Genomic DNA, 15,396 nt, shown 5'->3' on the forward strand with positions numbered 1-15,396 from the left:
CATGAAAACAGATTTTTTATGATTACACTTTCGGGAGAGCTGCCAGCTACTATCACTCTCAGCTTTGGCACAGATGCTTATTTAAAGTGATCGAGGAAGTGAAGGTTCTTTTTTTTTTTTTTTTGTTTTTAGTGCCACACTTGGTGAAAGCGGATGAATGTAACAGTACTTATGAAACGGGGTAATCAAACATAATATGCACAGACAGACACACACACACACACACACACTTCACTATGACGCATGATATAGAAATGTCTGGCTGTATGGAAGGAGCATGATAATGAGTCCGTTTTTAAAGTTGTGGCTTTGCCTGCAGAGGTCAGGTCAGGTCTGCAGGAAGACTATTAACATGATGGTCTGAACCTAATGAAGGTTGTATGTATGCTAAGTTAGATATTGTTAGATATTATAATTGATAAATAAAAATAATAATGATAAAAAAAATATCTTGCACTTGCTTTGTCTACTTTTAGATAGGTAGTGTTCCCAGCATGCCTTTCACTGGCTTACGGACAGACTATGAGACGTTGGATCACTGGTCACAAACATGTGAACCCCTCTAGAAACTATAACTGTACAATGCTACTTGTGACTGAAAGTTGCATCTGAACTTCAGTATTTTGTTATCACAGTATCCTGTGATGCAGGTTATATATGTTGTATGTCACACTCCTGTCTGTCAACTATTAAATAAAAACAGAAATGCCATGAAACTGTTATTTAAAAATGTACGGGGACAGTCCTGTTTCTGACTGAGGCCTGTGGTTTTCCAACAAGAAATGATAATAGTCTCTTCAAACTGAGAGGACCCTGTTCCCTTCATACCCTGGTTCTACGCCTGGTAGGCCTGTAAATCCACCAGTCCACCAAACTGGTTGCCTTCAATGAAAAGCAGATACATGGAAATGAAGATACTGTTGTGTAGGTTTCTATAGATATGTTGCACAAATTTCAAACAAATTGCCTAAAAAAGTGGATCAGGTGATGGGTTTTACTTAATTTATGGGCTTAATGCACTGATACAGCATCTACACTGCCAGAAATAAGAGAAGAAGAAGAAGAAGGAATGGAGGCAGATCTAATCATGTTCTGTATTCTGTGTCAGTTTCTGTATTGACACACTAACTTTTCTACCTCAGTCAAGAAGAAACATGTTGGCATTAAAAAAAAATTCTGCATGCGCATTAAACAGGTGAGTGGTTGGTGGTCAGGTGGTTATGACCGGGGATGTTGGAGTAGAGAACAAGTTTCTTCTAAACTGTGTTGTTTTAAGGTGGATTTCTCCCCGACCTCTCGGTGGCTGAACTTCACTACAGTTCCACTCATACGTCTGGTTTAGAGGTAAATCCCATCGGCCAATCAGAGGTACCCACCACTGTGTGTATACAGCGAAGTACGTACACATCAGTAGATGAAGAACACTTGGACTTGGAGGCACAAATGATCTTCCAAAAGAAAAGTGTTATAATTCATAGTGTTTATATTTCATACAGAACTGAAGACAACAGGGATGTGTACAAGAATGTGCAGGAGCACACAGCAGCTCTGTCTGAGTCATTACAGCAGTCTGGGACGGGTCAGTATGTTTCACCAGCAGCTCCTCTCTCCCATTCACAGCTTGTGTTTTCTATCATACACAAAATATTCACCTTGACATGTCATTTCAACTCAACATTCTGTGAAAAAATTAAAAAAAAAATATATCTGCTGTTAATGTCAGATAATTCCACCTACAGTATTTTAACTGCTAATGAAAAGATTTTCTTGAGTCTAGTGAAATGATCTGGACAGCAGTGGAATGGCCCAAATGATCCGTAGACATGAGTAATAGTATTGCACCCTAACAGTCAATATTTCTCACTTGCTTCAGAAGAAAAAAAAAAAGTTACGGATTCTGACTGTAGTTTAAAAGGACATTTTCAGTGACCAGGAAAGAACGGTGAAGTATTTTAACTTGTTTCCATATAAACTAAAGTTATTCATGTAGTGGACTGTTGTTGCTAGAAGCAGCCTCATCAGTGCTGAGCTGACCCCTTTTATATCAAATACAGAGAGAATATGCTTTGAAAATCTGTGAATTCCAAATTATAGTTGTGGTTTCAATCAGTTCAAGCAGTATTTCTGAATACTTCACGGTTTGTTTTATCCCACATACGTGGAATATGAGCTATAAGTAACTCAGATTTATGTGACTAAAGGTTGAAAACACAAGAATTCTTCTGAAACGTTACCTGACCTGTGTTCCACTAATAGTGCATTAAACTGGTACTGATGCATCGTGTCCTCGTGTACAGCAGATTTTAACTCCATTCAAACAGAATCCAGCTCTCGTCAAAGTGAGGAAGATAAAAAAAAAATAAAAAAAAAAAGAGTCAAATCAAGAACACAACGACCAGGAGAATAATTAGTTTGCCGTAACTCTCATCAGGCATAACCTCGAAATGGAACATTTTAAATTAAAGCACTGCAGGATGTGTAGCACTGTACGTACAATACACATGTGCGGACACATGAACACAAATAGGAACTAACCACAACACACACACACACACACACACACACACTCATGCGCACAAGCCGTAAGGGTGGTTTACCCCTCTTTATCTTCTCTTCTGAGTCGAATCATTCCTGTCTGATCTTGGTCGACATCTGAGAACAGCAGTTAAGATAAAATGGACTGTAAGGCACATGGCAGTCGTAGGATATTGTAACCTGTGTTTAATCTCAGATTTCCCAAAAAAAAAAAAAGATTTTTTTACAATCCTTCTAACAGTGACTCTTGTACAACAACATAAATACTGTGCTGGAAAAAATGAATTTCCAAAAATTAAGCAGTTTTTTTCCCCCCGCAGTCTCTTTCTGTAAACATTGAAAAATGCAAATCAAGTCTCCTCAGTTCTCGACAAGACAACAACATCAAAATAACAACAACTGTTCCATCTGTAAGGCTTGGCCGCCTCACTATGCAAATAGTCTCTAATGGGCTCAGAGCAAAATGAAATCTTTTTTTCTTTTTTTGTTTCTGTTACCTTTTCTTTTCTAATCCGTTTAATGTTCAAAGGAGTCAATTGTGCTCAGTTTTAGAATCCAGCAGGGTGGAGCAGAGGTGTTGGGGGGGTGTGGGGGGTGGGTGGTGGGGGAAGGAGGATGAGGAGGGGATGTGACGAGGCTCCGTCCATCAGAAGAGGCTGGTCAGCGTGGTCTGTGATGGGCTCCTGCACTCGTGGACGTCCATGCCGCCCGGCACCGAGGTGAGCACGGAGGTGACGGTGGGCATGGTGGGGTTGGTCAAGTCTGTCAGGGTGGTGGGGGTGCTGGAGGGGCTCATGGAGGCGTTGGAGATCTCTGAGGCCGGGCCTGACGGCGTCCCGCCCTGCAGCGTGGAGCCGTCGGACGCCTTGTCCACGCCGGTGCTCTCCTGCCGCAGCAAGTTCCTCCTGAACTTGGCTCGAGCATTTTGGAACCAGACCTGCCGATAAATAAAATATTCAATAAAATGTATCGTACCACAGATTCTCCATGAGATTACTGATGTTAGTGTTACGGTAGGACAACAAACTAACATACAAAGATTAATATAAAAGCGTTCACCAGAGGTTCCTAAAGGGTCATTTCAGGTGGTGTATTTGTGGGTTTGGGATATGTTGGATATCGTTCATCGTTTACCTCTATAGGTATCTAACCGTACAGATAGTTTTGGTTTTATTTGTTCAGGTTTTGAGATGTCTGTCTACTCAACATGTGATGCTCACAGAAATAAAGAATGATGTTCAAAAACATCTCTCTCCAGGAACAGCATCCCTGCTACTGATCATCAAGCACTTTATTAACAGTTTTCATTGGGACTATAGTAATCTCAAATATAAATAAAACCAAAACTACAGTATCTGCATTGCTAGATACCACTAAAGATAAATGAGAAATATGCACCACCTGCTTCAACCTTTGCTGGTTAAATGATCTTTTTTTTGTTGCACATTTTAACTCTTTAAATATAAATCATGTATACTTTCCAACAGCATTTGTTAAACACACAATCAGATTTCCTGTCTTCCACGCAGCCATTGATAACAGTCAGCTAGCTACACGGCGTGACGATCAACCTGTCGAAACGTAACGGGTCACAGTGAACGCAGTCGGCATCGTGTCTTCTTTTATTTTTGCTGAATGCAGCTCAGGCTTTTCAACTGCATCACCACGCAATAATAATCATAATAATAATAATAGTGACGCTAATAAAAGGAGATGTGATGTTCACTCTCATTACCTACTGTATTCTTAAGCATTGTTTCAAGTCTCTGCAAGTTAATATTCATAGTGTGATGAAATGAATGAATGGAGACTTATGGCTGCCTAGAAGAAAAAAAAAACATTCAGGGATGTCAGACAGTATGGTTAACTGTAACATAAAGATAACTGAAACTGTCCTCCCAAGAAAAACAACAGCATCAGTTCAAACGTCTAAATAAGACTCATCTTTACATTTCCCTGATGAAATGTGTGACTCTAGTTTGTCAGAAGTAAAGGCAGCAGCATCACATTGTTACAGAGCCTCGAAAAAGGAAGAGATTTATGTGGATTGATAGGTCGACTGACACGAATGACCGCCGTTCATTTCCTGTTTTCTACTAACTATGACCATGTGCAATCCCTCACCGTGAAGTCACTGACTGTACACTACCTGCCCAGCACCGAACATCAGACAGACAAAGTTAACAACTAGCTGGTGAATAAACAGCCAGATGTTTCCCTGAGGAGTCGGTGCAGACTGAAACCAACTAACTCTACTACTGCTGCCAGTCTGCTGGATGTGTGATCATTTGCTAACATGTCAACTTTATGAGGATTCAACACGTGACTTCAATTCTGCCCCCAAGCAGCAAAAACAAATGTATATTAATAACACAGCTTTAACCAGGAAGTTATTTTAACCCACACTATGTATGACGTTTCCCCAACTAAACCTAACCAAACTTTAAACACAGCTGTGATTGATGAGAATAGTCACATAAATCATTTTATTATTAGGAAAAATAACATCTTTACTACTGACAAACAATGTCATCCTGCAGACAGGGAGGGCCAGTCGATCGGGGAACCATGTATTTTGTTGTTTGTAGTTTGGAGGATAATTTGCAGTAAAATCCTGATACGCTCCTTAAAACATTTTGATGTCCCAGAACCGCAAGCAGACCCACATTACCACCACTACCACCACCATTCACTATTAGCTTTAAGTGAAGAGCACACACACCAGTGAGCGTCTCCTCGTGTCTGTTTTAAGTCTGTTTGCAGATACTCTGACTGGAGTCAAAGATAAAAGAACACTTAAAAACACAAAGCCGGGGCACTCTTCTTCTACTGTGTGCAAAACTTAGAAAAGCCTTTACTTCTTATGGCTAGTCACAGAGGAGAAAGGCAGTGGTAGCTATAGAAAAATAAAGCCTTTTCTTTTATGTTTGCACAAGAAAATAGAGAGCCTTGGCTCCCTGTGTTCACTGATGCTTTGAGAAGATAATCATGGAGGTGTCTACGCTGCGTATGGGGATAAAAGCAGCCATTATGCTCATATTTGCAATGACAATGGAATTAATGGTTTTCTCGTCATTTTGCCGAAGCCCCCGGTGACCCCTTTAAAGACCCCCAGAGGGCCCCCGCACCCCAGTTTTGGAGCCAACCGTCGAGTTTCTCAAGCGTCCCTGATGTGGCTTTATTCTTATTTTCTGGACTTAATTTTATACATTTAATCTCTGCTGTCTTTTCTAATAATAAAATAATAAAAAAAGTAGCGTGTGAGATGTGGAGTGACTGAGGCAACGGTCTGTGCTGAGCTGAGTGTTGGAGCGTGTTAGTGATGGAATCATGACGGAGCCATGGGAAACAAGCGGGGAGAGAGAGAGAGAGAGAGAGAGAGAGGCGCTTCAGCTGGAATAACAGGCATGAAAACTCAAACGCATCAAAGCAAAACGACTGCTTTGTTTTCTGCGAGCGTTAATTAAAGCAGCGGGATGATTTTTTTTTTTTTTCTTCTTCTTCTTCTTCTTCTCAAAAAAATTTTTGATTCAGAAACCTTTTTGTCTCATTTCTTCTTCTCAGTCCCCCGGATAATTTGCTGTCGTCTTCTGTGGAAATCAAACGCTCTGTTGTGCTTTTCTCTTTCTTTGCGTGTACTACAGAGCTTTTGTTTTTCATCCCTCAGTCCTCGACATAACATCACGATGTCCACTGAAATAGATTACATTTCTTTTACGGCTTTTGCTTTCATTTTCAGGAGATTTTTGCATTCTAATATGAACACATATTATTGAGTTTTAACTGTTTGTTTTGCCTGAAGGAAATCAGAAATTCTACATCTTTTCAAAGAAAGAAAGAAAGAAAGAGAGAAAGAAAATCCCCTTTCTGAATTTGCTCAGCTTGTTTTCAGCTTCGTGAAAGTCTTCCAAGAATTTCAGCGGCATGAAAAACAGCAATATGTTAAAATAAAGCAGCTGATTTGGCTTCTCTCAGGAAAAACTCACTTCATATATTTTACACTTGGACGCAGGCTGATTTGCATTGGAAACAAGTGAAATTCCTTCACCCTCGTTGGCGTTTGTCTCCTTCCCCCCCCCTGCGTAAAGGGAAGCATATAGGCCTGCTCTGATTACCTGTAAGACCCGCTTGGTGAGGCCGGTCTTCTGGGCGAGCTGCTTGAGGTCCTTGGCGTCTGGGTTGTGGTTGATGGCGAAGTAGGACTTCATGGTCCTCAGCTGGTGATGCTTGAAGGACGTTCGCATGCGCTTGGTCTTCTGACTGGAGCTGTACTGGGAGTCCCGGTCCATGGACTCGCCGTCGTTCTCGTTGCAGCTCAGAGCTACAGGGCCGAGAGGAAGAGAAAGAGAAGAGCTGATTAGAAAGATCATCATCATCGTTTTGGTTTGTTCGTTCCTCTCCTGCTTCTATTGGACATTTTGGGGGTTTTTCTAGCTTTTCTGACCCCGCTTTAGATCCTGCATCTCTCATGACCCCGATAATCAATGTGTATTCCATTTGTGTGCACAGAAGCAGCCCCAAATGCATCATATAGAAAGGATAAACTGCATTTTACACCTATTGAATGCACTTATTTTTAACGTATCAAAGAAAAATCAAGAAATCCCCCAAAGCTTTGCATATCAAGCGACCCCCCCCCCACCCCCCCATAAGACCCTGACCCTGAGGCTGCTTGACCATGAAGGGCATGAGTGAGTGAGGAAGGTGATGCAAGCATTTATACTGAATGTGAAGCTTGAGGAGAGAGAAAAAAAAAAATAGGCAGAAAGTAAGAAAGATAAAAGTTTTAAAATGCTTCAAACTGCAAATTTGTTGTTAAAAATATCGTTTTGAACCTTTTTTCAAGATTTTTTTTTATGTCATCGTTCATATGTTCAATTCATTTGTTCTCACGTCAGCCTGGATTCCTTTTCAGTCACTTCAATCCATAAAATCAATCTGATCCAAATTGACACAGTGACCTGACAGCTGTTTCTTCCAGCTGCAGATCGCAGCTCGCAGTCTGCACCTCCTCAGTCTGTCTTATCTTCATCTCTGTCTGTCTGTCTATCCTGGGAGGAGGTGCTAGTCTGGCTTCAGCACACACACACACACTTACACACACACACACACATACACACAACACACATGTATTTGTCCCAGCCTGCAAATTTCTTGGCAACGGCCAAAGTGTTGCTGCATGCATAACAGTTCGTGTTCAATATCAGAACGCTGCAAATGATGAATATGAAGTGAGTGAAAACCATCAGAATAACACTTCACTTAATTAGCCCATACACACCAGGCAGAACAAATGCTGCTTTCTGGCCAAAGCATATGCTGCAGCATTTTAACAAAAAAAAAGCAGCCTGTAGACGTTTTCCTGCTCGTCTCTACTACTCATCCTCCTACAGACAGTCTCATCCACTGTGTTAATAACATCCTGGAGCTGAGCGCTGCTCCTCGGGGTCGCCACATGTTCTCATGTGATTTGTTCAGGTGAAGCTTTGATGCTGTTTCTGGTTGAGAACAGAAGAGGGCGCACTGCCTCTTCATCCTCTTCCTAGAGCTGCTTTCACATTCATTTAGTTCTCACTGTTTATTTTAACTAAATACCCACAATCACAAAAAAAAGCTACATTTATTTTTGTTATTTTTTTTCCTGGTTGTGACTTACTCTGACATTTAGCTCCCTTCTCTGCTTTTATCTAGATGATGACATCTTGTGCTCTTAAAATGATTGAAAATTTTCATTTTCTTAAAGTAAAGTCCGTCACTACAAGCTGAAATCATTTGACTTGTTTGAATTCATTGATTTAATAAAAAAGAATATCTTAAAATAAAGAAAGTGATGCTGTTTATTTGAAGAAACAATAGCTGGAACCAGGAAGAAGATAAAAAAACACAGTGTTAAAATAAGTAAAAATATATATTTATATAATTATTTCACTTGTTGCAGCTTACAGAAGTGATACTGTTCAAAAGTTTTGTGTAAATGAGAATCAGTAATAATTAAAAGGAGAAATAATTTGATGATTCTCCTCTTGTTCTGTCCTGGGTTCTGACACGCTGTATAGATTGTAATCAACATGTTGTTTATGAGAATAATTGGAAGGTTAATTAACTGAAGTCAAAGCATAAAAAAAGAGAGAGATTCCAAGCAGATAGTGCTGTAAGAAAGTTATTATTCCCTGCTCTCTCTTCCAGTGAATAACTCATCAAATCACATTGATCTCTCTGGTACACACCCAGTTTGGCCATGTCCCAATGCAAAAAGGCTCCAGCAGTGTGTGTGTGTGTGTGTGTGTGTGTGTGTGTGTGGTTGGGGAGGGGTGTGTGTGTGTGTGTGTGTGTGTGTGTGGGGGGGGGGGGGGGGGGGGGGGTGTTAGGGTCTGTAGATGTCTATGGAGCCTGACAAGTGGAAAAGGGTGAACGCAAAAGCCGGAACATCAAAAAACTTTTTTTTTTTTTTTTTTTATCCTCCAAAGAGGACATGGGAGATTTTTTTTTTCTAACAGACTCACTAAACTGAAACATGACTTCAAAACCAGCAGCCAACAACAACTTTTCTTTCTTTTTTTTAAGACGATCATTTAGATTTAATAATCTTGATAATGTGATATTTAACTGCATACCAGTTGTTGTTGTTTTGTTTTTTTACATTTTTTTTCATTCAGTTTATAAACTTTATGTAAGATGCTTCTATGAAATGTACATGAAAACTTCAATCCACATATTTGACATATTAAAACTGTTTGTAATAAATGTTTTAAAGCCTGAATTGATTCATTTTTACAAACTTATGTTAATAACCTGAATCAGTGTTTTGTGCGATGATCTTTTCTCTCAGATAGTTTAGTTTTAATCCTTCCTGATCAGACACTGCTGGCCTACAAGCTTCTCTCACTGTTATTAAGACTTATTCATGCGCCATGTTTGGCCTCAACATAAATATGTTGCTGTTCTTTCTGACACAAACCCTTATCTCAGTATCTCAGTAGAAAATCTCAGCTTCTATATGAACAAAAATAACACAAGTACACATACAATTAATCACTGAATATCACTGAAGACCGAAGATCTTTCAAAATAAAGCAACCAGATCAATAGAGGATATATTTGGCGCAACGCGTCCCTTTAGAGATGTTAAATTAATATCATAGTGACACTATACAGCCTCTGTGATAAAGTTATGATACACTGGACATACTATAGAAATATTACAGCAGTGTATTCTGTATTCTATGATAAAGTTATGTTCATGCAGAGCACAGACACTATAAAAGTCCCTATAGGAATGTTTCATTAATGAAGTCTGTCAGTCTGAATCAGCTCATATTCACGCTGCAGGGCTCTCTACACGCCAACAGGCACATATCTTTTTTTTTTTTTTTTTTTTTTTTTAACTTTTTTCCCTGTTTTAGAGCAAATGTAATGATTATTTGACGTAAATTCCAGATAAAGCACGAATTGTTTATGAATTAATAATGAATTTTCTAAAAATACTTTATTTAGCCGCAACATATCCTTGTTTCTCATCGTCCCGCCCTTCTAGAAATGTCCGTCTTACCTGCGTTATAAGCAGCCAGCTCGGCCCCCGGCCCGGGGCTTTTCCTCTTCCTGGGCCGGCCTTTCTGCACTGTCCCCACGCCGTTGAAGTAGGATAGTCCGAGCGTGTTGGCCGGGCCCAGGCCTTTGTGCGGGACAACGTCCGCGTGGTTAAAATGTGTCTGATATTCTCCCTGGATGAGAGTCTCAAAGTGCAGCCGACAGTACACCAGACTGTCCTTCATGCCAAAGTGGTCCCCGGTGGTGAGCATCTTGCTGCAGGTGGTGCAGGTGAAGCAGTTGAGGTGGTAGACCAGGTCCCGGGCCCGCATCACCATCTCCGAGGCTGAGATCCCCAGGTGGCACCGAGCGCATCTCTGCACCGAAAATCTTCTGCGGACAACACAGAAACCTCATCAGCGGCTGGACACGCAGCCTGGCGGGGCCTGCTGCTGTGGGGTGTGTGTGAGTGTGTGTGTAGCAGCCTGGATGTTCTGTGATGCATCCCGAACTTTAACGCAGCCAAACACACACTGAGCCTAAAGTTTCCCTGAACTTACACTAGTAGCCTACATGTGTTAGAAGATACTGCAATTTAATTTCATCTGGATATTATCAGCCAGCTGCCGATTGTTAGAGGTTTGAAACAAAACATACAGATTGAATGTTTTTATATTTCCAGTTGAAGAATAATTTGGTTTTTAAAGGGCCTCCCTGTCAGTGAAGGCTGGGGCTGGTGAAGAGAGAGGGGGGGAGGGAGGGGAAGGGGGTCATCCTCCCCCAGAGAGATGCTAACACTGAAAGTAGCTATTTCATTATCTGGCTTTCAGTGGAGAGTTTTAACACCTCAAAAAATAATTTATTTCTCTCCTTTTCTTTTCTTTTCTTTTCTTTCTGTCCTAGAAGGCTACCGTACTTCCTGTAGATAACAGTGTTTCGCTGAGAGAAAAACACATGAACAATAACGACATTATTTGTCATGAAAACAAACAAATATATTATGGAATTATGGCAGAAAATGTCAGCTGTCATCAGTACAAAAGAAAACTCATATTAACCTATCAGGATATGACTTTTGAGAAAGAAATAATGTTTCAATCATGGCCCTTTTTTTAAAAATTTAAAACCGAATTTTGAGCTTTTGCATTTGTTTGTTTTTGCATCGTTAAAAGAAGAACATTGCATCTTTGGTCCTTTATGTTGTACGAACTGTATAAATCTTCACTAAGCAGAGTTACCATCCTAGGAAACAGATATTTATCTCTGCTGCCCATTTAAACAGGAGAATCGTGGACACTTGTAGGTGGACTGAGGGGCTCCAGGCCCTGCGCGCCCTCCTACCTGTAGTAGTCCTCCTTGCAGTAGATGCTTCCGTCCTTGCTGAAGCAGGTGAGCTCAGACTCCAGGTTGAGTTTACACTCGCAGCACTTGAGGCAGCGCATGTGCCACTGTTTGTCCACGGCCAGCAGGTAGTAGCGGTCCGCGATCTTCCTGCCGCAGCCCGCGCACAGAGCGACGCGCTCGCTGTTCATACACGGCATGGACTGCAAAGAGAGGCACGAGGACAGCGTTAGGACATTAAAATACAGGGCAAAGGATTTATTACAGCATCCTGACAATATGGAGTGATTATAAGACGGGAGAGGAAATAAAATATCAAAATCTAGAAAGTCATCAGACTCAGAATATTATCATCAGAGAAATAAGAAAGTTCAGTCAGATCTCACTGCTGAGGAAGATTATAGAGATATTATAGCCTGTTATATTAATATAACAGTAATGTATTTTCGTCTTTACAACTTCAATAACGCTACAAAGGAATATTGCTGGGATGTTAAAATATTATTCATAATTTTAGAAACACAAATGTAATTCAGTAAAAAAGATAAATGTCAGGAATTAGAAATATGAAAATGCTTTAGTTACAATAAATAAAATACTAACTGACTACAGTATGAATAATATGAATTACACCGCGACTACAGAGGATTATAAAAGCTACCATAAGGCCATTATAATATTTCTCATAGTGCCAGACTACAACAGGAAATGAAAAAAAAAAAAAAACATGAAGTTAAGTAATTTACATAAAGTCACTATTAGGAAGCTTTAACACACTGAATGAAATTATAGAAATCATTATTTTTGGTGGAGAAGCTCTGCTGTTAATTTCTCTGATAATATTGATAGAAGATTCAATAAGACACACAGAGATGTTTATGATAAAGGATTCAGTCATTTAAGGCCTACAAAACAAGACACAAACACACGTGCACGCACACACGCACGTGAAGCCTCCCACAAAATCATTTGAAAAATGAAGATGGAAGCAGAATTAAAATTTCATTTCTCATATTTATTTCATTTTCATTGCAGTGCTGTTAGTAATTATTACTGAACTCTTTCTAATAATTCCAGGTGTTTATTTTGACTGAATAATAATCTGTTTAAATAAAGAATTTTATGCCAGCAGACACTTTCTACACAGAAAAGATTACGAGAGTTAAGCCGGATTTTTACTCTTAATGTTTGTGCAAATTTGTGCAAAAACATTTTATTTTTGTTAGTGAATTATTGAGAGTCTGCGCTGAGCTGTCCATGTTATAAACCTGTGTTTTGAACGCACCATTAAAGGCACATTTAAAGCAATAAATTGCTACATTTAAAGGACAAATGTTTTCTTTTTGTTCCTTGAATAATTTGAGTCCGTTTAGGACTAAAAGAAGTTTTTTTTGTTTTAGACTAAACTTTAGCAGAAGAAATAAAAAAGCTTTAAGCTTTTTGAGAGAAGTTCAGCAGCCTGAGAGGCGTTTAAAACCCTCTAAACAACAAGCTGACACCTTTACTTGATACTTTTTTTGTGTGTGAATTGAGGATAAAAAGCGTTCAGGACTGAAACAAAGTGTTGGGAGCTGTTAAGAGTACACAGCCACTGTCACATGTTTCCATGCTGCCATGCTGTCTGCGCTAACAAGCCGAGAGGCCAAATGAAATCTCTCCTACCGTCTCTGATTCCCCCATATCGATGGCTGAGCTGATGGCTGCTGACTCGCTCTTTCCTCTCCGGTCCATTTCTTCCACCACACCGTGCACGTCGCCTCCAGGGAGGCCATGGAAAAGCATCGTTGCCGCAGAGGGGAGGATATTATAACTGTTCTCTTCGGATCTGCAAGCCAAGATGTCCATCAGAGGCGAAACCCTGCGCGATAACGCCACTCAAAATTCAGTCTTTCGGAGGGTTTTTTTCCTTTTCTTGCCGTGACAAGTGAGAAATCCAGATCAGGGAGGAAAAAATATGAGGGAAAAATTGGACACGTGTTCTCCACACTACGTCTCATCTGCCAATGGAAACCGTCATCCGAATCTCTGCAGCTCTCATTATTAATAAGCTATGATTAATTCATAAATAAGGGTACAGATTCCGCTTCTCTCGCTGTGCCGACCGGAATCTATTTTTTCTCTCAGGTGTGATATTATTTCTTTGCTGTTACCAATTGTTCTTTCTATTTTTTCTTTTCCATTTACGGTGAATAAACATACCAACTATGGAAGCTCCCGCTGCACGGGTCTCGGCACCGATGCTTCCTCCTCACCGGGAGTAATATTTCAAGCTTTCGGCAGTCTGCAAGGCATTCGCAAAATTTCTCCCCTTTTTTTGTTGTGCAGAACAAGTTAATCTGTACAACTGGCAAAGCTGGGCAGCAGCCTTCTACTGCACCACACAGTCAGAGAGAAAATACAAGATATTTCCAAAAAAAAAAAAGCTTCTTCCCCTCCTCCAGGTTCAACAGTCCAAGTTGATGCTCACAGCAGCTGATTTATGTCGCTCAAACTACTTTTTTTGCAGAGAAAATATGGGAGAAAAAAAAAAGAAAAACAGCTTTTTCATCTCTAAAATCCCGACGGCCGTCTGTGAGAAGCGCTTTTCCTTTACAGTAGTCTGTTTTGTTTAGTTAGTGTTTTGTCTTTTGCCAAGGAGGATGCATGTGCGTAACAGCAGAAGAGGAGGAGTTGGCTTTACGTTGACTGATGATAGGCGAGTGTTTGCTGGCCCCCCAAAACCGCCGTTCCTCCTTCTCAGGTCCCGGTTGGACTCTCCGCTCCTTATCAACGGGGCCCTGTTGCGTCACGACGCACCATTTATGTTCATTGGCTGTTCCGCCGTCACCGAACTGTTTGGCTATAGTTTACCGACCGGTCTGGAAAAAAAAGCAGCAGCCCCTGCCTCGGTTATACGCACCGACCACCGGCCACCGTCCCCCCCCCCTTTTTTTTTTTTTTTTTATCTTTCCGTCCGTCCGGAGCTGCAGTTTGACAGGTCAGTTGAAGAAAGAGAAGAGGAAGAGTCAGAGCAGGAGAGAGTGTGCTGAGGTGTTGGAGCTGTGTGTGTGTGTGTGTGCGCGCACTGAAGAGGTCTTCTGGGACTTTTACTCAAGTGACGCACAGAGAGGGTTCCACAACAGCAGGCTGCTGCTGCTGCTGCTGCTGCTGCTGCTCACAGCCTCCTCATGGCACTGAACCTGCTGCCTGGCTGGACAAAAGTCTCCAAAATCAGCCATGAAATAAAGAAGCAGACAGCTGTCAATATGACATGTGTTTCTAATTTGATTAAAATGACTAAATTAAAACCGTAGAACCACACAAACACACACACAAACAAATCAAAACACATGAATGTTAATTTAGCTTCTTACTAACAACATCCACAGTATTGACTTATAGTTGTTATTTCATATTTAGCCTATATTGTATGTGGAGGGTGACTGTTATAAACTATATATAAAAAAAGCTTTATTTAGAAAAAAAACTGGGGGCCAGATTGAAAAGTGAGGCCCTTAAAATGTCATCAGTAAATGTCACAATTCTCCAGAGATATTAATGCAGATCAGGTCAAACGACGCCAGAATATCAAACTCCAAAAAATGAACGGATGAAGGTTTATTGATAAGAGAGGAAAGTGTGTTTAACACAACATTAGTGAACATTGTTTCACTTAGTCTTAATGCGCAAAAATCATTTTTGGCGCCACTGGGTGTCACCTCATTTCAGCATCTTTTTTTTTTTTTTTGTCTAGCTTCATCTCCTGAACTTCTCTGTGATTCGATGTCATTTGTAACCCAGCGGCTTCAGTCTTGCATTTCCACCACAGACAGCGAGCAGTTTGGTTCAGCAGCAGCAGCAGCAGGGGCTGCAGCGAGAGGCTGAACTGATCCCGGATCCGCTCATTTTAATTAGCTCTCTGCTCTTAATTGGGAGGGGAGGAGGTGGAGGGGGGGTGGGAGTGGACTTCGTCATCAGAGGACGTGTTTGAGCACCGGAGGAGAGGTTTGATCT

At 40.8% G+C, this 15,396-nt stretch overlaps 1 protein-coding gene across 2 annotated transcripts; it reads right to left on the reverse strand.

The window, feature by feature from the left end:
* Positions 1–1,465: 1,465 nt before the first annotated feature.
* lhx2b (LIM homeobox 2b) lies at positions 1,466–14,358 on the reverse strand. Of its 2 annotated transcripts, none has more exons than XM_044362777.1 (5): positions 13,066–14,358; positions 11,404–11,606; positions 10,085–10,452; positions 6,651–6,856; positions 1,466–3,472 (listed from the first exon to the last, which is right to left on the reverse strand). In XM_044362777.1, the coding sequence occupies exons 1-5, from the start codon at positions 13,246–13,248 to the stop codon at positions 3,182–3,184; spliced, it is 1,251 nt and encodes a 416-aa protein (XP_044218712.1). In that variant the 5' UTR covers positions 13,249–14,358; the 3' UTR covers positions 1,466–3,181. The 2 variants fall into 2 exon arrangements, with proteins under 2 accessions (XP_044218712.1, XP_044218703.1); XM_044362768.1 differs by having other exon boundaries at positions 10,085–10,455; positions 13,066–14,357.
* Positions 14,359–15,396: the final 1,038 nt, after the last annotated feature.

Source organism: Thunnus albacares, chromosome 2 (assembly GCF_914725855.1).
Source record: "Thunnus albacares chromosome 2, fThuAlb1.1, whole genome shotgun sequence".
Classification (NCBI taxonomy): domain Eukaryota; kingdom Metazoa; phylum Chordata; class Actinopteri; order Scombriformes; family Scombridae; genus Thunnus; species Thunnus albacares.

Bases quoted from the DNA above. Each gene is read 5' to 3' on its own strand.
- lhx2b (XM_044362768.1), bottom strand. From the start codon at position 13,248: ATGGACATCTTGGCTTGCAGATCCGAAGAGAACAGTTATAATATCCTC. The intron at 11,607-13,065 runs GTAGGAGAGATT...CTCTCTTTGCAG, and splicing joins ATATGGGGGAATCAGAGACG to TCCATGCCGTGTATGAACAG. The intron at 6,857-10,084 runs GTAAGACGGACA...TCGGCCCTGTAG, and splicing joins GCTGGCTGCTTATAACGCAG to CTCTGAGCTGCAACGAGAAC.